This window comes from Musca vetustissima, unplaced genomic scaffold (genome assembly GCF_032173495.1).
Source record: "Musca vetustissima isolate MV318-11 ecotype Yass unplaced genomic scaffold, APGP_CSIRO_Mvet_v1 utg7804, whole genome shotgun sequence".
NCBI lineage: Eukaryota > Metazoa > Arthropoda > Insecta > Diptera > Muscidae > Musca > Musca vetustissima.
This window is the reverse complement of record NW_026887929.1, coordinates 130,871-152,449: the sequence shown is the minus strand read 5'-3', so window position 1 is coordinate 152,449 and position 21,579 is coordinate 130,871. Positions and strand designations below refer to the sequence as shown.

The window sequence follows — 21,579 nt, the reverse complement described above, 5'->3', positions numbered from 1 at the left end:
CAAATTTAAATTATCTATCAAATGACCACCTTCTACTCTCTGATTCCCTATGAACATTTGATGGTGATCAATTTCATATTTAGCATGGCGCCCAATCAATTTTGTAATTAATTTCTATTTAACAAAAATAATTTTTTTAAAAAAAAGGGCACTCCCATGACCACCCTCTACCTTTAGTTTCGCTTTTACTTAGCAACCTTGAAAATACGATGATGATGACGACGCAGTCGTCTCTGGCGGCGATAAGGAAATATATTTTGTTTGCTAATTCTCCCGCTTTCTTTCTCTCTCTCTCTCTTCGGTTCATAATCACAGATTTGCGTACAGTAAAAAACGCAACAAAAACACACTTCCTCGCATGAGAGCAGCTTAAGTCAGCATTATAATCTTGACTATAAGCATGCTTGGTGATTAGTTTAGTAAAAACTTTGGAAGTGTAAACATCATCAGCGACGCAACGAAAGAGAACTACGAAGAAAACAAATATGGAAAATTGGAAAAACCGTTTTCTACGAATATATATTGCATTACTTGTACCGGGAAATGTTTTTGCAGTGCTATGTAGCCGTTATCCACAAAATACCTTGGCGCCCAAAGCCCCAGTGGATGATAATTTTGCCATAACAATTACGGGGAATGCTCAGACGTATTTGTTGGGTCAGACCTATAACGGTAAGTTTATATGTGAAGCCTAGACTCAAAGATCAATACAAGACGCCATAAAGTCTATTTGGAAAATCACACCCTGACACTAAAAAACTGCATAGTTTCGAAGATCCCGTGATGCTATTTTAACAAAGTGACCTTGAACTTAAACTTAAAAACTTGTTTGCGGCAAATATTACCGCGCCAAGCCGGCATTGGGTGCGTCTTAGTGATTACAAAAAATAAAAACAAATGCTTCTCATGAAAAACCAAACAAAACATGATTATTTTTAAGCGTCTTTGGTGATAAGGTTTCGGCGTCCCCCTTTTTTTCTTCTTCGAGTAAACAACAAATTTTTGTTTTTAATTTTTGTATTAAATTAAGATATGCCCACCCAAAAAATATTAATGCAGAACTTTCCATTAGTTTCTTTACAGGCTTACAATGGTCGACGTTTCATCAGCGCCAAATTGGCATTGGAAAACGATAATGGAGATTTGGTGATGAATTCCGATTTGGGACATTTTGAGTTGATTGACCCCGTGGAGAGTCGTTTTAGTGCCGAATGTGTGAATATGATTGAAACGACAAATACCAATCCGAAAACCCGATTGGATATGGCTTGGGTGGCACCCTCACAACCGGGATTTGGTTGTGTTCTAATACGGGCCACCGTCATACATCATCGTGATGTTTGGTTTATGGACGATGGACTGTTGACGAAACGTATATGTGAGGAAAATGTTGATGATTTGGAATCGCAAAAGAAGGACGTCGAGAGTAAGGAGTGTTGTGCATGTGATGAGGCTCGTTATGAGGTAAAGAAATTTGGAATTTCTAAAGTAAATAGTATTTATCAAAATATTTTCTTTTAGATCACCTTTGAGGGTATGTGGTCCCGTAATCTGCATCCCAAAGATTTTCCAGCCAAAGGTTGGCTAGCCAAATTCAGCGACATTTTGGGTGCTGCCCATACCTCTGATTATCGTTTTTGGGATTCAGGAGAATTGGCCTCACCTGCCATGCAGGAATTTGCCGAACATGGTTCTTCCAGGGGTCTAGAACAGGAATTTAATAATTATTTTAAGGTTAGTTTTGAAATTATTAAAATTTTCTGTGTTGTTTAACAAACCTTTTAATTTCTTTTTTTTTAGGAGAAAAAGATCCGCACCATACTCAAGGCCCGTGGTCCATCATTCCCGTATTTAAATAATCCCACCTTGGCTTGGCTGCGTGTTGATCCCTCCAGGCATCAGCTGTCGTTGGCCTCAAAAATCACACCCTCACCCGATTGGATTGTTGGCGTTACTGGCCTGGAACTTTGTTTGGCAAATTGTACCTGGATCGAGGAGAAAGTTATTAGTTTATATCCCTGGGATATTGGTACAGATGCTGGACCATCGTATACGGTATGTATTATTATAATTACTACAACAACAATGTGATATCATCATTAGAATATTAGAATAATTCTAGCCAGCGAAATTTAAAAAATTTTATTGATTTGGTCGGGAATTATTTAAATAAACTGTTGTAAAACTCGATCATATCTCAATCTAAAAAACATAACCTAAAAATAATGTTACAGTTATTTGGTCCACAATATACATTAATGACACACCTTCTTTATTCACAGTCACCTGATCAACCTCAATTGCCACCAGATGTCATAAGACGGATGCGCTCCGATTTTCCATCCGATCCTCGATCACCATTCTACGATCCAACAGGGGCTCCCATGAAACCCATGGCAATGTTAAGAATCAAACGACAAAGGTTATATGAAAGGAAATGTGCCGATGAAGATTGTAAGTCCATTATACAACCTCTCTTCCCCATAAATGGGCTTGTAACAACCTTGAGATCACGACTGTGGATCATCTGATACATTGCCTCTCAATAAATCAACACATCAGCGGTTTATTTTCCATTAAACATTTTTTTAATATTCAAATTTATTAAAAAAAAAACTCTGAATCGGAATTTGAGGTTATGTTATGTTCACTACAGCTGATGATCTCTCTTTGCTCTAGTTTTAACTTCAGTATCCTTCCCTATACTAACATTTATCTGTTCATTTTTTTCAGCCAACAATGCCGATGATATACCCCGCGAATGTCACACACACCCCTGGTCGGCATGGAGTGAATGCAGTGCAGAATGTGGTATGGGAACCAGGACACGGTCTCGAGTCTATAAGCAACCCGAAGTAGCCAGCATTTACAATTGTGATGAAATTGTAATAAAAAGACAAGTTGAACCATGTTCAGGGCCATGTTCAAAAGCCGATAATCCACCATGGATGCAGGAAGAAGATGACGTAGACAATGGAGATCATCTACTGAAATCACTAAGGCCTATGATGAAACAAGGTGGTGGTGGTGGTGGTGGTGCTGGTGGAAGATTGAATATGGATTGTACGGGACAATGGACTGCATGGTCTGCCTGTAATGCTACATGTGGGGTAGGATTTAAGATGAGAAGGAAGATATTAGATGCCCGTGCACAAAGGGAGTGTCAGGTAGGAGATAAAGGAATTTATTTATAAAATTAAAATTTAATAAATTCGATTTTGCAGGATGAAGACCTATATGAATATGAAAAATGTTTTGTCTCCAATGTGGCCTGTCGCCGCTACAATGTCCAACCCGTCATTGCCGGAGGCATTGATTTGGGAAATAATTACGAAAATCCTCAGGAAAATTCTATATACAATAACGAGGATATAGAACAGGAAACAAATGATTCTGCCGTAACAGAATCCGAATTCCCCTATGAACGGGTTCAAAATAATTACAAACCCATTGATGAATATGCCGTTGATACAAATCTTCCAGAGTATAACTATCAAAATGAACTGGATAATTTACCTCCATCATATGGTGGTGGTATACAAGCTGAAAATTTAAGACAAGAACCACCACCTTCACTATATATTGGCAATTATCATTCGCAGGCATTATATGAACCGGAAGAACCAAATCGTTTTCAATATCTACGAAGAAATAATCAGCCGATTATTTTGGATAGGAAACCCAAGGCTTTACAATATAATCAACGAAATGTTCTACCAGGTCATCCCAATCTATATGATGATACTAATTCTCTGCTGCAATCTATACCCGCGCATTGTTATCAGCCCTTATCGATTGTTGAATGTTCAGATAATCGTGTGATATCCAATTATTGGTTTTATAATTTTTGTACCGACCGTTGTATGTTATATGCTGCAGATATATGCGATCCGAACACCAATAAATTTCCATCATTGGAAAAATGTGAACAGCAATGTGCAAATCCTTTGCGTAGAATACCAAATTTCCTGCGCCACAAACAATTGCAGTCACCGTTTTGTCAGCGTTTATATAGAAATAGCCGTAATCGAGGTTATAGGTTTTAAAATAGTTTGATTTGCCTTATTTGTTTTTGAGGTTAGTTTTAAGGTTCTAGAATCTCAAATATTTAAAAAAAATAAAAGAATAAAAATGTTTTTATATTAAAAATAATGTTAATTGTATTTAATGTTATTGTATATATAATTTATATTAAATATAAATAAAAAATAATAAAATAAATATTTGAAGATATGTTTTAATTTTTATTAGGTTAGGTTGTAGAAAGTATAAGTTTGACAATATAGGATGTCCTGCGTCTAAATGAATGGCTTAATATATAACTTTACTGATAATCAAAAAGTAGTTACAAAATACTCCCTTAGGGTAGTCTAAAATTTGACCGCAGGAGTACTTTTATAGATGATCAGATTGGGTCTGTTAACGATAGAATAGAGTCTTTTTAAACAAGGAAAAGAAGCCGTTGTAATCGACGGAAGAGTGACTTTTATAATGAAAGAAAGGATGACAGAGATGACTTTCCATAGACGACAGAAATGAGTTTTTATAAACGACAGAGAGTTGTCTTTATAGATGTCAGAGAGGAGTCTTTATAGACATCCTGAAAGGAAGTTTTATTGACGACAGGAAGGAGCATTTATAGACAACCAAAAGGGAATCTGTTGATGACAGAAAGTTGTATTTGTAGACGTCAGGAAGAGGGTCTTCATAGACGACCAGAAGGGAGTCTATATAGATAACAGGAAGGGATTCTTTGTGACTACAGAAAGGAGTCTTTATAGACGACAGAAAGGAATCTTTATAGACGACAGAAAGGAGGCTTTATAGACGGCAGAGAGGAATCTTTATAGACGACAGAAAAGAGGCTTTATAGACGACGGAAAGGAGACTTTATAGACGACGGAAAGGAGGCTTTATAGACGACGGAAAGGAGGCTTTTGAGACGGCAGGAAGGAGTATTTATAGACAACAACAACGTCGTATTTGTAGAAGACCAGAAGGGAGTCGTTATAGACCACAGGAAGTCGTATCTTTATTGACGAGAGGTAGAGAGTATTTATAGACGATTAGAAGGGAGACTTTATAGACGACCAGAAGAGACATTTTATAGACGACAGGAAAGGATTCTTTATAGACGACCGGAATGGAGTTTTTATAGGCGACCGGAAGAGACTCTTTATACGCACCTGGAAGGTTACTTACTACCGGAAGGGAGCCTTTACAAGCGACAGAAAGATGGTATTTTTTAGACGACAAATACAAGAAAAAGCCTAAAGGAGTCCTTATGGATGACAGAATATAATCTTTACGGACGTCCGAAACGGATTAGTTATTAGCGAAACATGGAGTCTTAATAAAAGGTAAAAAAGAAGAATTCAAAGAAGACAATCATGAATTCTTATTGACGATGAGAGGTGGTAATTATTGAGGACCCTGAGAGCGTATATAAAGAATTTCTAATAATCACCCATAATGCCACATCTTTAATTGATTAGAGATGGGTCTTTATAAATCGGCAGAAGCGTTCCTAAGTATATCATGGGCTACAAGAATCGATTCCTATAGAAACTTAATAGGAATAGTTTCAGGAACGGATTATGCTACACAACAGGGAGGTTCTACAGAATACTTGTAAAGGAATTTTTTACAATTATTTATAATATTCTAATTTCAATTTATTTGTTTTCCTAATAGGAATTATTAAATATTTTAAGGATTATTTTAGGCTAACTAAGGGGAGGTATTACAGACTACTTGTAAAGGGAAGTTCTACAATTAATAACAATATTCTAATTTCATTAATAATTTAAATTTAAATATTTTATTTAATTAAAAGTAAAAACATTTTTCACACAACTTTTTTAACAATAAAACTACATTATTTCGCAGACTTTTTAACATTTGATGTTCTGGGAGATTTTAAATATGACCACCAAAAATAATATTTAAGCGTTATGACAGCCATAGTGAATAGAGCAAGTTTTAAACGATTACCACTTGAATTTGAAGACACTGGCAAAGAATAGTCTCTACGTTGACATTCACCACTAGCACGGGTTGAATAATGGCGAACATTTACCGTCGATCTAACATCCACCGCGAGTCATTGGTTTGTAATTGTTGAATTTTCCTTATTAACAATGGGTAAAATATTAAATTTAATTACGGAACCTTTGATGCGTTTTTGTACAATTTTTCCAATCACTTCAGGGGTTTTAATGGATTCCTCTATAGTTTTGTAGATTTTTTCACAGTTAGGCAATTCCGATTCATTGCCTTGTATTAAAATGCGTACTTCGTGACTTTTCGCCAACCATTTGGAAATGTTTTTCAAGCGTGATGCCAAATCATGATCGGATATGCGTGAGCCAATGTTGAGTGTTTTTTCGGATTTCTTTTGTGGGGTTTTCTCGTCCTTATCTTGTCCCTTCAAATCGGATAATTCTTCCTGCAGGCGTTCGGCGGATGAAACTAATCTGAAATGGTAGAAAAAATATATATGTATGTATGAATTATATAAATATAACAGTCAAATCTGATTTTTGGATTTTTCTTAAATTCTCAATACTGTTCCAGTAATGGTTCGCATTCCAGATTCGACTTTATTTTAAAGTCTAGTTTGATCCTATTTTATTGTTGTTAATCATTCTATTTGTATCATTCTAAATATCCTTACTTGTAAACCGGTCTCTGCGTCTTGGTATCCAATTTTTGCACCTGCACCAAATGCATTGAACGTCGTTTGGCCAAATTCTTGGCCTCTTCCAATGAAGTAACGCTAACATTTTGATTTTGCATTAAGGTAATCTTTAGCGAAGACGATGATTTGTTCATTGGTTTCTTCGGTGGACCACTCGATTCTTCGCCATCATCGTTGGGTCTTTGCCTTTGGCACAAATACAAAGTTCCAGCATTTGTTTGTATAGGTCTCAGCAGATTCCGTACCACCATAGTGGGTATGGCGTTTCTTAATAAAAATGCCATTGTTTCGTATAATTGAATGTCCTTTTTGCCAATCACTGCGTTGAGTAACCTCTTCGAGCCTTTAACCGATTGAACCAACCAAATTTAAAAACGTTCCAGATGCTTTGATTAATATACACGAATAACAGACAGGAGAGACTGTGCGGTAAAAACCAACATCGAAACAAAATGGGACGGTGGCCGGTGATGTTTACGAATGTGGTGTAAAGCAAAAACGGTAATAGAATGGAAAAATGCCAATCAGTTGTTGGATTCTCCCAACAAAATAGGGATACGTAAGTTGATTTTCGATTCGATTTTTAAATTAAGAGGCTAGAGAATTAATTACAATAACTATTCCACAAGTTAATTATATAATTAAATAAAATTATAAATACTACTAAATACTTATAAATATTTATTTAATTTATCAATCATCGTTGTCGACATAGGGTGCCCTATATGTCAATTATAGTCGTAGTTAGTGGTTTACGTATGGTAAAGTTGTTTTCACAGTTTTTAGCTTTTGCATATATAGAAACAATGAAATTTGACTTGTGATCGTTAAAATATAATCATTTTTCAATAAATTTTCATTTGAAAACGAGGGAGAAATAAATAAAAATTGAATGCACTTGATATTTGTAATAATTCAGGATTATAACAAATTTGTTTTTGCATGTTTTCAATAGAAATGATTATATGATGCAATTTTTCTATTTTTATCATAGATTACTCCCATAGTAATTTATTCAATCGGGGTCGGGAAGACTATCATTCAATTACATTAAATATAAGTAACCTATACCCAAATATTGAATATTTTTCATAAAAAAAATCAACGTTTTTCGGAGCTGAGGATGTCTTCATCAAATGAGATCGTTTCTATTGAGAAAATATTGTACTCAAGGACTAAGAATTTATATAGAAAAATCAAACTGCTATAATTCGCACCAACATTATCCTGAAAAAAAAATCCATAAATGGAAATGAAGATTTTGAGTTATGGAATTAAATATCATTTGCCTCCTTAATGCTACTGTTACTACTGTGCTTCGACTTGATGAAAATGTAAGTTCGACTGTAGTAACAGCCTAAAAGTATGCTATACAAAAAACATCATAATCGAACATTAAAGGATCTTATCACGAGTATCATATTTTAAAATAATTAATAAAAAATATATTGAACTCAATTATATGTATATATTTGATAAGATATTTATTTATTTATTTTTTATATCAATTATGCTATGTACAGTTACAGATTGACATAGATTATATTCAATTAAATGTTTTTTCTTTTCATTTTTTGCGTATATAAATTATATGTTAAGAAGATAAACAACATTTGTTTTATAATGAATTAATATTTTTTCTTTTGTTTTCAAAATTGATTTAATTATAAATGCTCTATGCCTGCTCCGCTTTTATCGATTGTGAACAATGCACAGTAGCTTAATGACATACATAATCAATTGAATTACAACTTAATTTAGCTAAACAAAGTTAAAAACGTACAAACAAAACTAACGGGTGGAATGTGTACAACAATATTACAAATCCACCATAATATATTCCACTGCATTCTCTACCCCATCGTCCCTTAGCAAATCATTTGTTTCAGACAGTAACTGTCTCCAAATGATGTAGAGATTAATTACTACCACCTGATCCTCTTTGCTCTCTTTTGATTATTACTTACATACCTATGATGACAATTTCTGGAAATCCATGAAGTTTTGTGGATTTTAGGGTTGTCCAAAGACATACATATTTGGATCGGTATTACATCCCATTGTGTACTGCATTTGCAAACGCATTAAATTCTGCTGATGTTGTTCCACACTGACCAACGGCACAGCTGTTGGCATTTGCGATTGTTGCAAGGTTAGATTGTAGGGATTCTGTACATATTCCTGATAAATATCACCGCCGGTTTGTTGCTGACTTGTGGTGGCCGTCTGCTGCACATAGACGGGAGTGAAACTTTGAACAATGGCAGGTGTGGGTTGCTTTTGTAATGATGGATATTCTTTACCAGCCAGAAGATGACTGATTGGAACTTTGGGAGCTGTATTTGGTTCATCGGCGGCCGCCTTAAACTCTGCCTCTATTTCAGCAATGGTGCTGACTTCATCACCACTAAACACAGAGGTGTTCAGCTGGCTGCTGGTGTTGTTGGCTTGCTGGCTAGCATTCAGTGTCTCGTTGCTGGCACCACCACCACTTTGTTGTTGCATTTCCTGATGCAGCTTATATTGTTTGTAGTATTGATTGTATTGATCTTGCAGTACATGCCTAAGATGAGTTTGTTCCGGTTTTTCTTCAGGAGCATTACTATATGCCATCGAAGTGGCAGCATGACTCTGATAAACATCAGGTGTGCTATCATATAATTCGATGGAAAATGAATTACTATCAATAGGCACAGGATTTGGGTGGATCATTGTTGATGCCAAGGCTGGCCTAGATGTGGTTGCTGTATTGGGAAACATATTAGGAACCGTGGTGTTGAATTGTGTGGGGGCAGCAGTCTGAACATTAGCTGTTGCATTATGTTGTGATACAGTTGGAGCTGTGATGGTCGCAGGGACACTCTGTTCCGGTTGTTGTTGTTGACTGGATTGGGCATTTGTTGTCGATTGTGGTTCATTATTTGGAGAATTCATCGATACCACTTGAACACCTTGCTGATTGTTATCCTGGGACAATATTGGCGATGTTATGGTAGTGCACGATGGCTGTTGTTGGTCATTATTGGCCTGGGTTTGAGCAATAGGCGTCTGTTGTTGTGGCACAATAATCGGCATATTGTTTACAGGCAACTGTGGAAAAGGAAATTAATTAATTTCAGAATATATTTAATTTATATTTTATTTCCACTTACTTGTCCATAGAATATGGGCTGTTGCTGTAGAGAATCAGCCACAGGTGGTTGCAAAATTATACTGTGCCGAGGTGATTCCACAGGTGATATTAACGAAACTGGGGATGGTACAAAATGTGGCGTCTGGATTGGCGTCTGCTGATTGCTAGGCAATGAGGTTGCGGTCGTTGTTGTTGTTTGTGGTAATATTGCCACCGCTGGAGTAGATGCTGGGGAGACCACTGCAGCTGCTGCTGGTTGACTGGGTTGTTTCATAACATGTGCCCGGTTACCTTAAATTTAGTGCAAATGTTTCACTATACTGCACTGTGCATTTCTTAAGAAACTTATTTTTATAATGATTTCATGAAATGGACTTTTGGGTTCTTGAACTCAAAAAAAATGAAAGGGTGAAAACCAATAATGAATGCAAAATTGGGAAAAAAACTAAATTATTGACTGACCAAAAGTTACCCAACGTTTTAAATCAATTGTTAAATTCATTTTCTTTAGACATTTCATTTCCTTTCAAAAATTATTGCCCTTGCCTTCAAAACTAGCCGTAACGAATTATCACATTTTCTTAATGATTGCATGAATGAAAACCATGATTATGATTAATGAATGACATACCGATTCTACATACCTTCATCACGGAAAAGTTCATCTTTAAGATTGGGTAAGAACTCGCCAATACGTTTCCAGGTCAATTCCCACAAATCCGCACGTATCGTTCCATTATTGTTGTGGAAAACACGCACCGAATGCATTACCAACAACATATTCTTGAGGATTTCTTGCATTTGTTCCGACAACATATCCGATCCGACTTTCATAAATTTCTCAATATAATCCAAAATTTGCATCCACAAATCATTAAAGGCACTGCCTAGCTCAATTAACGGTGTTAGATGATGTAAAAATACCTTTGACATAATTGTGGCTGTGCGTATTCTAGATTCCTCCAATAGTACTTGATCCAAGTGAGCCACAGCAGCACTATCGGGCAATAGTTCATTGAGTAGTGGGAATAAAACCTGTTGGAAGCAGGAAGCCCATTCTGTGCCCGACAGAGTTTGTAAATCGTGTACAAGCAAAGCTCTTTGTTGTAGACATGATATGGCATAGGTCCTTACTTCACGTCTACGATCCATGGCCAGGCGTGCAATACCCTGCAACAGGGGACACCATCCCTGGGCCCACAGAGCGGAACACTGTGGCACAGCACAACCTTCTTCTGCCCACCAACGGAATATTTGGGCAGTTCTAGTGTATAGAGTATACATAAGGTCAAGTAATTGGATTGACAAGGTTTCATAACGTTGAGCCAAATCGGCTTCATCGGCATCCTCCGGGCCCGCACCGTTATCATCGTCATGTTTGTTACGTTCATTGGAACGATCTTGACGTTTGTTATTGGACTTTTTCTTTTGTCCGGCGGCAGCAGCGGACAAAGCAGCTTCCATTTTACGTCTCTGGCGTATGCCACCGTCACGGCATGCCTCCACAAAGGTGCGAATACAACGAACACAACTCTCAAAGTTGTAGGGCGTTATATGGGCCACATTACGCACAATAAATGCCAATGAATCCCAACATTTGAACAAAGCAAAAGGCATGTGATCTAACAGCTTGCAGTTGTAAACCAGATTAGATAGCGTGGGAGGAACAGCACCAATCGATTCTGGTGGTGATTGTGGCCTAAAGAAAAATAGAAAACAAAATAATAAAATAGAAAACAGTACAAAAAAGAAAACCTACCTTGAAGCAGCCAAATCGGTATCCTTATTAACCAATATCCAATTTTCGGCGGTGGGACTGGAGGGGAATGGACTGCTGGCATTTGAATTTTGCATAACTGGTATCTGCTGTTGTTTGCTACTACCAGCCGCCTGTTTGCTACTCAATTCAGAATCGGAGGTATAACCACGATCAGGCAAACCCGAATCCTCTTCACTACTTAGAGCACCATCTGATTTGGCAGCCAAACCATTTGGCACCGGCAATGAGGCATCATCATATTCCGGAGGCTCAGCTCCAGCACCCACACATTCCAAAATCGTAAAAACAATTTGCCAATCCTGTTCGGAGTGTATATTCTGGGCTGATGTCTTCAACAGCTCATACATTCCAATGGAAATTTGTTTGGAAATCCTCAAGATGACTGCCGGCTTCAACATTAACAACATTTTCAATGATTTCAAAACAATGGGACATAGCTCTTCGTTGCGCATCAAATATATGGCCAACTTAAGCATGGCCACAATACAACGATTGAGTAAATAATCATAGCCACAGGATGAGCTTCCCATTAGCAACAGGTACATTTGATCACGAACTGCAGGCCACAGGGGAATCATGCGATCACGATTGTAAATGACAATCTTAACCAAAAATTCCATCCAGAAGACAACAACATCTTCGGCATAAGGCATGCCAATGGATTTATGGGCACTTGGGGCCTTGAGAGAGCCTAAAACTTGCTTCAACAATTCTTGCAGTGATTCCAATTGGACAAATTTCGATTCCTGTATCATTTGATCCAGTTGGCATTCTTTGATGCATTTCTTGCCAATCTTTATAAATTCCTGTTCCTCATAGGAAGGTTCACGTTGTCCCTCGGACGATAGATATGAATAGAGACTGGAAAATATGCCCGATTCTTGTTTTTGACTGGGTTTTTCCAATATCAACTGGGCCTTGCCCGATGGTTCACAGAAATCTTCAACCTCCATTAGAGATTTTGGTAAGAGTTTCAAACGGAAAAGTTGTAAGTATAGATCCAATATATGACGCCAGCCATCTCTTAGACAGTCACCATAATCATGAACCAAGGCGAAAACGGTACGCATGGCAGCTTGACCTTTGGGATTGAGGCCAAAATTAACAGCCTGAACAATTTCATTAGGTGCTGGATGTGTTGTCTCCAGTTGTGCGGAACTGAGAATGCTGGTAAATTTACACAGGGTTAAAATCAAGGCATCAAAGTCTTCGTGGAGGCCATAGAAAGCCGAAATGGCAGCACATTTGGTAAAGCCTGTCAAAGTCCGTTGATAACCATTCTCACTGCTCTTATCAAACATAAAGCTCAATGAGCTCAGCGATGGACCCCAGATGACATTAAAGATGTCCATGTCATAGGTGGAATCATGTACATAGGTAAAGAGTCCATCGGATGTTGCGCCACGTCTTAGCAATACCTTCCACAAATAGTTTTCACGCACCAAACCGGTTTGTTCAGCAGGCATGATAATTTCATCATTCCTAAAAAAGATTTCAAAGATTGCTGTAATGAAATTCTTCCTGAAAAGAAAATTAAAACCTACTTGATGGCATTATAAATGGCTGCAAGTAAATCTTGGTCATAATCGGCACCACCATTCAAACCTCTCAAATTCTTAAGGAAATCCTCTTGGGTCATGGGAATATTTAAACGCTTGGCATTGGCATTATGTTGATCCATATTTAACATAATAATGGAATATGCCAAACTAAAGGCCGCATCCGTATTGGCAAATGGTTCGCCATTTTGTTTCTACAAAAAGAAGGCAACAAATTAAAACATATTTCTTTTTTTCTCATTCTTATTTTACTTACATGCCAATGTTCGGAGAAATGTTCCAAAACCAAAAATATCAACGGAGCCTCACCAGGCAAACGGAATGTTTCCAAATACAAACGTAAAGCCTGATCAACACGTAGCCCTCTAAAATCGAAGGACTCTACAAAATTCATTAGAATTTTTGAATCAACATTCTTCTTTTTCGATATATATTCGCCAATCATTTTCTTATCCAAGCCAGGATTTTCACGTAAAAATGAGGCAATTTCCCTTGGATCTAATTCGGGATTCAGTATACCATTATCTTGTAGAAATTGTATACCCTTATCGGGTCGTTGATTAAACAATTCAGTGCCTTGACTAAGCACCCGCTTTTTATGCTTCACTTCCTTTAGATATTCTCCAGTTATGGCCTTCTTGGCAGCAGTATCTCCAGACAGAGAACGTAATCGCGAGGATGTGTTAATAAATTTGGAAATATTCTCCACATAGTTATCTTCTGCTGTTTTGGGATCATCAATAACAATACCCTCTAGGCCGGAATTTTGACGCGAGTGACGTAGCGAGGAAGAAGATTGTGTGGCAACTCCACCAGCTGCAGTGTCTGATTGTGTGACACATCCATTTTTCGCTGCCACACAATTACTTTCAATATTATCGACCACAGATATTAGAGTATCCATTGCCAAGATGTGGGTATTGTATATGGCATTTGTGGCCGATAGCGTGTATTTTGATAAGAGATTTGTCAGACTCTCAAACAAATCGCTGCAATACAAATCACAGTCATAGTTGATATAAAGCTCGGTGACAAAGTTTGGAATACGCCACAACTGCAACAGATTGTCCAAAGCTAATTCACGCATTTCATATGGGGTCTTTGGATTGTCACTGGCAATGATTTCCGACAACTTTTTGAGGTAGCTTTCTAATTGGAATTTCAAATGGCCACGCATTGATTCGAACATAAGGAAACAGACTTGTAAATCTGCGGCAAATATGGTCAAACGTTCTGAGTTCATGAGCTGAAATGAAAAAGAAAAAAATCCAATTAGATGAGAACACAAAAATCGGTGTAAGTGAATACCTACCGCAAAGAGATTGCGACACAAGTCATCCTTGACCAATTGCAATAGTGAGTCATACTTCAACATATTATCTGCTCCCACTTCAAAGGCCACAGTTAGCAAACTCAAACCCATGTGCATCATGGTATCGGTGTTTTGTTTATCCAAAGGATTACACAGCAAAATCAAGAAACGAAATAGTTCTTGAATACAGGGCAAACCATATGGTACCAAAGGAGCCATGCCCTCAGAAACATCTACGGAATTTTGTTGGGTAAAACGCACGCCGACGGAGTTAATGTATTCACTGCTACCACCTTGGGATAAAGGAGATTGTGGTCGGGCTTCAGAGTTGTCATCCGGAATGTTGTTTGTGGGTGGTGAAGCTGGTTCCACTGATATCAAGGGAGCATTCTGATCTGTTGGTATGCTTTCATTTGTCTCAGCATCTTGGGCCGAAGCAATATTTATTGCTGATGTAGGGGTTTGAGTTATTTTACCCTGCAAATCCACAATATTGCCAGCTGGTGTGGCCGGTGTGGTGGCCAATGGAGGAGCTTTTAATGTATGTAAATGCCCTGGAGTTGCGGAATTTGGTTGTTGCACCTCATCTCCCGGGGCTGAGTTGGTGGAAATTTTCCTTTGCTCCTCACCACCAGCTTTAGATAGATCAGACCCTTTATAACTTTGGCTGCGCGCCAAGTTCTCCTGGCTGGCCGCAATTTTCGATGAACGTTTACGTTGTTTTTTATCCTTTTCCATGGATGCAGCCATCATTTGGAATTTTTTCAGCATACCCGATTCTGTGCGATCATCTGCAAATTGTGGCAAACGCATAAATAACAAAAGCACCATATCTTTTAGAGCCTGTTCGGCAGAGCGGCGCAACAACTCATTGAGGCGAGGTTCAAAGCATATTTTAAAACAGCTAAGCATTACTTCACACACAGATTCATTGGTTAGCATGGAACCCTCAGGACTGCGCATTAGAGTGTGTAGAACTTCGACGACACGGAAAAGGGTAACACCATCCGAGGATTGGTCTGTGCCCATGAAACGGGCATGAGTAACAGCATCAGCTATGTTTTCTATGGTCACAGCCAGGTTGGGACAGGTGGGGTCTGCAAAAAAAAAGGAAGGACTTTAATTTGAATATTAGTATGAATATTTTGAGAGTACTTACCAATCAAGCCGTAGGACAAAAATTTATTAATGGCTGACAATGCCAAACTGGTTACAGCTCCCGTGGTCTCTTCGGTGCGTATAACCTCCAAGAAAGGTGCCAAGAAAACATTCGGATCTATTAATCTTAGATCTTCAATGCGATTGAGAACTTGTTTCAGATCCATAAATAATTTCATCAGACCATCTTTTTCCTCATCCTAACAGAAAAAAAAAACATCAACATCATTGAGATGCAAACGCAAAAACAAATACTATAGACATATATTTACAAACAAATATACGTACGTGTGTATATAGTAGCATTTGCCGAAATCATCTTGGCCCAACTACATACATACACGTCCATATGTGATGATGGTCGGTCGTATGTCTGTCTGTATGTCGTCTTGTTTTAATTACTTACCACGTATGCTGAGGCATTCCAACGGGAGCCCCTGCGCATTGCGGTCATTAATGTGGACATTTCGCCACGGACCACAAATATGCCGTTTCCTGGCAGTGACATTGTGATGCAGTTTTCCTTTCTCCACTGAAAAATATATTACAAACAGTTTTCCGCAGCACACACAAAAGAAAAACAAAAAAACTTTTCCTCAAAATCGATTGAGGGTGTAGTGACTGGCAGACAGGTTGCCTATACTTTTTTGTTGTTCTTGTTAAAGTTTTTTCTAGTTGCAAACTTTTTTTTATTAATAATACTATATATACAGCCGGGCAAGAATCCTCTCTCTCAGGTTATTCTATTCACATTTTAAATAATGAGTTTTCAACATATTTGTAAATTTTTCTGCAACATAACTTTACACGCAACCACGACACAAAAAATCTAAATTTTCTTAGCTTAACTTGATGACGTTTTCAAACTGTCAGAACTGACAGTGGTTTGCCAGGGATATGGCAACAATTGTTTTGTTTTTGTTTAGTGCATAAGCATGCCATATGATTTGTGTGTAAGAGAGAGAGAGAGACGTTAATTGGGTAGATGTGGTAATATGCATAATATTAAGAGGATTGAATGATAATTGGAGGAAAAATGGGTCAAAATGGAGGTGAATCAAAATATAAAATAATAATAATAAATATAAATTAACTCGAGTGAAGTTTAAAGAACAACTACAAAGAATTAAAGTATTTAATGGTGAGAGAGTCAGGGAGTTATTCGATTTGTTGCTCTTTTAGTTCGTTAAACTATTTTATGAGAAAGAAAGAGGGAGATTTCAGTTGAGAAAATGTGCTAAATTGTAGAAAAAAATAAATATTGATATAAATTATAATCAAATCAAAATTATAATCAAACATATATATTATTATATTAAAATGTTCTATTGTTTCGTTTTCGCAGTAAACTGCCTAAAATGTTAGTACTATTAGTATAATTTTCCAACAATCAAATAGAAATCATATTTCCCAATTTTAGTATTCTAGCCCAATCGGATTATCCAAATTTAAATTTTACATAATTTATTCAATACGATTTTCAAGATCTTCCTACATATCTCAATCCTACACTCCAACATTAATCTTAATTCCAATTTTTATGATCACCTAAATCCAAATTGTATCAAATAAAGCATCATTTAGTACTCATTAGTGAACATTTCCATAACTATCTACATCAGACTATATATATACAAATGATAACCCTTTTTATATAGAAATGATAACTACAGGAAAAATATTCCTCTAAATGAGTTAGAAAATCTTGAAAATAAATAAATAACAGGAAATACTCTAACAGCCTGTTTTTGTAAATGTAAAATGTCCATTCGTTCGTCGAAAAAGCGAACGATTACTCATTTTGGTTTTCGCAAACAAATTACCGGTTGTAGTGAGTGAGAAATAGGAAAGAGCTTTTGGTATTCGTATTTTTTTGGTTTTTGTTATACAAAACGGTGCGTTATTTACGAACAAAAATGTCAAAGACAAACGAAGAGAAAAACCATTCGTTTAAAAAAAATAATAAAGAAAACTATTTGTTCATTACAATTTGTGTGTTGTTAGTGAAAAGAACGCAACAAATATGGAAAATACTGATGAAATATATAAGAAGAAATGGTTTGTAAAAAATTATATATCCCTATGAAATGTAAAAAATTATATTGAATTGTTTGAACCCCTAGCAACAAAAGGACAACGATTGCCCAATTCCAAAAATTGGTTGATCTCATGGAACTTTACCCACAATTAGCAACTGGCCGTCCTGTTTTCGGATCCAATAAATTTGAAGTGGATAACAAGTGGAATAATGTAGCTGTATCATTAAATGCCATAGGTATTCTCCTTTGGGGAATATTTTGCTTTTCTTTATAATTAAAATTAATTGCAATCGTACCAAACATTTTGAATTTTCTATTTTGACACTTTTTATGTAAAAAAAAACTGTTTGTAAACAATAAACAGAGTTACCCTCATTTTGCAATAATTCTATTGGAAAATTTGCAACAAGATACCAAAAGAAACACTTTGGCACTAATGGTATATAAACGAATGAAAAAGCTCAATCGTTTCTAGACGAAAGCTTTTACAATTATTACAAAAACCAAATTTTCGACGTATACGTTTTAATACGAACGATACGTGTGACTGCCGGAACAAATTACAAAAACAGGCTGTAAAAACAAATACGTGTTTCAACAATTTGATATCTCACCAGGCCACACAGGTTGCCATTGGTTTTTTGCAATGTTACCACCTAAACCCTAAAGTAACTGTCAAAAATGTTTTTTTGCCAAGTGTCACTCTCATATGGTAGCTCTGTCTCAGAGAAAATTTTTCAGAGTACGTGTTTTGGTTTTTTTTCTTCATCAGTGGGAGTTGCGAAAAAAAATCTTAATTTATCAAAATTTACAAACATTTGTGCGTTATATTGTAAAATTATTAAAAATTCTCAATTGTGTGTTGTCGACAACACCAAAATCAACTAAGTTTTGTGTGAGAATACCGCCTCAAATTGATGCAATATGGGAAATAGTGATTCCAAGTTAAACTTTCGCAAATCAATTGTCCAACTCACACAGAAAAATCAAAAGATCGATGCTGACGATCCATTTTGGGAACAATTTTGGAGTGGACATCAAACGACGTTGGAAGATGTTTTCGCCTTGGTAACGGCTGCCGAGATACGCAACATACGCAATGATAATCCTGCCAATTTGGCGACACTCTGCTACAAGGCAGTGGAAAAATTGGCGAAGGCGGTCGACAACAGCTGTCGCACTCAGGCCGAACAGTCGTGTGTTATGAACTGTGTCCGTTTGCTGATACGCATTATCCCGTATATTTTTGAGGATGACAAATGGCGTCATTTCTTTTGGAGCAGCTTACCAGCTGGGGGTAAAGAGGCCAGCCACCAGGATTTGGCAAGGGTGGGTGCTGAATCAGAACCCTTGGCTCATCATCAACAAACAGTACCCTTGGCCCAATCTTTGCTAAATGCAGTGTGTGATTTACTATTCTGTCCGGATTTCACTGTGACAGCGGCCACAAGGCGTCCCGGACCGGAAAAGGCAGAAGAATTGGCCAACATCGATAGCTGTGAATATATTTGGGAAGCTGGTGTGGGTTTTGCCCATTCGCCACCGAAAAATGCCAATATGGAAAAGAGGCGTACGGAATTGTTGAAATTACTGCTGACTTGTTTCTCCGAACCAATGTACCGTGCACCACAGCCCACTGAGGAGCCGAATAAATGGATTGCATACTTTACATCGGCTGATAATCGCCATGCATTGCCTCTCTTCACATCCTTTTTAAACACCGTGTGTGCATATGATCCGGTGGGTTTTGGTGTACCCTACAACCATCTATTGTTCACCGATACTACAGAGGCATTGGTGGAGGCATGTTTGCAAATATTAATTGTAACATTGGATCATGATATGATTGTACAACAGCAGCAACAATTGGAGCTACAACGCCATGGCAAATTACCTGCCCCATCGCCATATGACGATGTTTGTGGCGATAATTTATTCATCAATTATTTGTCCCGGGTACATCGAGATGAAGATTTCCATTTTATTCTCAAAGGCATTACACGTTTGCTAAACAACCCTCTGGTTCAAAACTATTTACCCAATTCAACCAAACGTCTCCATTGTCATCAAGAGCTATTGATTTTGTTTTGGAAAATATGCGACTACAATAAAAAGTTTTTGTATTTCGTTTTGAAAAGTTCGGATGTTTTGGATATACTAATACCCATACTCTATCATTTGAACTATTCGAGAGCCGATCAATCCAAGGTTGGATTAATGCATATTGGTGTTTTTATTTTGTTGTTATTGTCGGGTGAGTGACTCATAGTTTAGTTATTAAAAATTTGTTTTAACTCTCTTTCGTTTTATAGGTGAACGCAACTTCGGTGTCCGCCTGAACAAACCCTACACTGCTACTGTGCCTATGGACATTCCCGTGTTCACGGGTACCCATGCCGATCTCTTGATAACAGTATTTCACAAAATCATAGCCACGGGCCATCAACGTCTGCAGCCTTTGTTCGACTGTTTGCTGACAATTCTGGTGAATGTTTCACCCTATCTCAAGACTTTATCCATGGTGGCCAGTGTTAAACTGTTGCATTTATTAGAGGCTTTCAGTACACCATGGTTTCTACTCTCGGCTCCCAGTAATCATCATTTGGTATTTTTCTTATTGGAAATCTTCAATAACATCATTCAATATCAATTCGATGGCAATTCCAATTTGGTTTATACGATTATTCGGAAACGTCATGTATTCCATGCCATGGCCAATCTGCCAACTGACATGAATGGCATTGCAAAATGTCTGAGTGGCCGCAAGGTGGGAAAATTCAATTTACCACCCGTAAGGCAGAAGAGAATTACAACGGTGGTGCAAAATTTCCAAAATCAATTGCCCAACTGTGTTGAGGATGATGATGAAGATGAGGAGGATGATTTGGAGGAGGAAAGTGAAAGTAGTGTAACCAAAAATGGCACCATTTTAAATAACAGCAACAATGTTGAGTCTGAAACAGAGTCTCAACAGCTGCATGGTGAGGAGAAGCAAATGGAAGGTGCTTTAACGGCCATGCCCGCTGAACCGGGCACCTTGAAGGCATCTTTGCCTGATACCCCAGCCTTATTGCAAATGACTGAAAGGGAGACCGCTCATCCGGGAAGTAATGATTCAACTGAGCAGACTCCAACAATTGATGGCACTTCGGACATTGTTCCGTTCGACAAAACCTCGGAAAAATCCCCATCCGAGTCTCGTGCAAACAGCCCAGTTAATGGTAACTTTGAAAGGGACGTGAAATCGAATAATCGTCTTTCGGTGGCACCACGTAGCAGCATACGCATGGTCCATCAGCCCTCAATGGAAGTTTGGACACCCACACCTGAATGGATAGTTTCATGGCGTTCGAAATTGCCTTTGCAAACCATTATGCGTCTGCTGCAGGTCTTAGTGCCACAAGTGGAGAAAATATGTATAGATAAAGGTCTTACAGATGAATCGGAAATTTTAAAATTTCTACAACATGGTACCCTTGTTGGTCTCTTGCCTGTACCACATCCCATACTTATAAGGAAATATCAGGCTAACGCGGGAACTACTGCCTGGTTCCGTACCTATATATGGGGTGTAATTTATTTGCGTAATGTTGAGCCAGCAATTTGGTATGATACCGAAGTGAAGCTATTCGAAATCCAAAGAGTCTAAAGAAAAATCTCAAAATAATACACAGTGCAGTTAGTGGAACATTTTCATATAAAAAAAAAAACAAAACTATTTTTTCTTTTCCTCCCTTAACTACATGACAATGACAGACAGGCAAGCTCAAAAATGTATATCTGCTGAAAACAAAAAAACCAGAACCAAATGTAGCAAAAACAAATGAACTGCTAAGGCATATTGCAACAACAACAATTATATGGTGTTGATAAGGATTTTACCTTCATGGTGGAGAGT

The 21,579-nt window shown here is 37.5% G+C and overlaps 4 protein-coding genes across 4 annotated transcripts; 2 read left to right on the top strand and 2 right to left on the bottom strand.

The window, feature by feature from the left end:
• Positions 1-485: 485 nt before the first annotated feature.
• On the top strand, positions 486-4,046 carry LOC133335703 (spondin-1-like). Its single transcript, XM_061544004.1, has 7 exons — positions 486-672; positions 1,073-1,464; positions 1,522-1,734; positions 1,801-2,055; positions 2,283-2,454; positions 2,734-3,167; positions 3,225-4,046. The coding sequence occupies exons 1-7, from the start codon at positions 486-488 to the stop codon at positions 4,044-4,046; spliced, it is 2,475 nt and encodes an 824-aa protein (XP_061399988.1).
• A 2,057-nt stretch (positions 4,047-6,103) lies between these two features.
• LOC133335702 (translation initiation factor IF-3) lies at positions 6,104-6,951 on the bottom strand. The gene is made up of 2 exons (XM_061544003.1): positions 6,677-6,951; positions 6,104-6,476 (listed from the first exon to the last, which is right to left on the bottom strand). Exons 1-2 carry the CDS (start codon positions 6,949-6,951, stop codon positions 6,104-6,106), a joined length of 648 nt encoding a protein of 215 aa, XP_061399987.1.
• A 1,708-nt stretch (positions 6,952-8,659) lies between these two features.
• Positions 8,660-16,169, bottom strand: LOC133335701 (Golgi-specific brefeldin A-resistance guanine nucleotide exchange factor 1). Its single transcript, XM_061544002.1, has 9 exons — positions 16,049-16,169; positions 15,644-15,842; positions 14,485-15,581; positions 13,429-14,418; positions 13,158-13,366; positions 11,593-13,095; positions 10,478-11,532; positions 9,853-10,124; positions 8,660-9,790 (listed from the first exon to the last, which is right to left on the bottom strand). The coding sequence occupies exons 1-9, from the start codon at positions 16,148-16,150 to the stop codon at positions 8,714-8,716; spliced, it is 6,504 nt and encodes a 2,167-aa protein (XP_061399986.1). The 5' UTR covers positions 16,151-16,169; the 3' UTR covers positions 8,660-8,713.
• A 2,373-nt stretch (positions 16,170-18,542) lies between these two features.
• LOC133335721 (protein HID1) lies at positions 18,543-21,330 on the top strand. Its single transcript, XM_061544021.1, has 2 exons — positions 18,543-19,935; positions 19,994-21,330. Exons 1-2 carry the CDS (start codon positions 18,606-18,608, stop codon positions 21,328-21,330), a joined length of 2,667 nt encoding a protein of 888 aa, XP_061400005.1. The 5' UTR covers positions 18,543-18,605.
• The last annotated feature ends 249 nt before the right edge of the window (positions 21,331-21,579 follow it).

Bases quoted from the DNA above. Each gene is read 5' to 3' on its own strand.
- LOC133335702 (XM_061544003.1), bottom strand. From the start codon at position 6,951: ATGGTGGTACGGAATCTGCTGAGACCTATACAAACAAATGCTGGAACT. The intron at 6,477-6,676 runs GTAAGGATATTT...CTACCATTTCAG, and splicing joins ACGCAGAGACCGGTTTACAA to ATTAGTTTCATCCGCCGAAC.
- LOC133335721 (XM_061544021.1), top strand. From the start codon at position 18,606: ATGGGAAATAGTGATTCCAAGTTAAACTTTCGCAAATCAATTGTCCAA. The intron at 19,936-19,993 runs GTGAGTGACTCA...TTCGTTTTATAG, and splicing joins TATTTTGTTGTTATTGTCGG to GTGAACGCAACTTCGGTGTC.
- LOC133335703 (XM_061544004.1), top strand. From the start codon at position 486: ATGGAAAATTGGAAAAACCGTTTTCTACGAATATATATTGCATTACTT. The intron at 673-1,072 runs GTAAGTTTATAT...ACTTTCCATTAG, and splicing joins GTTGGGTCAGACCTATAACG to TTTCTTTACAGGCTTACAAT. The intron at 2,056-2,282 runs GTATGTATTATT...CTTTATTCACAG, and splicing joins ATGCTGGACCATCGTATACG to TCACCTGATCAACCTCAATT.
- LOC133335701 (XM_061544002.1), bottom strand. From the start codon at position 16,150: ATGTCACTGCCAGGAAACGGCATATTTGTGGTCCGTGGCGAAATGTCC. The intron at 13,367-13,428 runs GTAAGTAAAATA...TTCTTTTTGTAG, and splicing joins ATTTCTCCGAACATTGGCAT to AAACAAAATGGCGAACCATT. The intron at 9,791-9,852 runs GTAAGTGGAAAT...CCTTTTCCACAG, and splicing joins AGCCCATATTCTATGGACAA to TTGCCTGTAAACAATATGCC.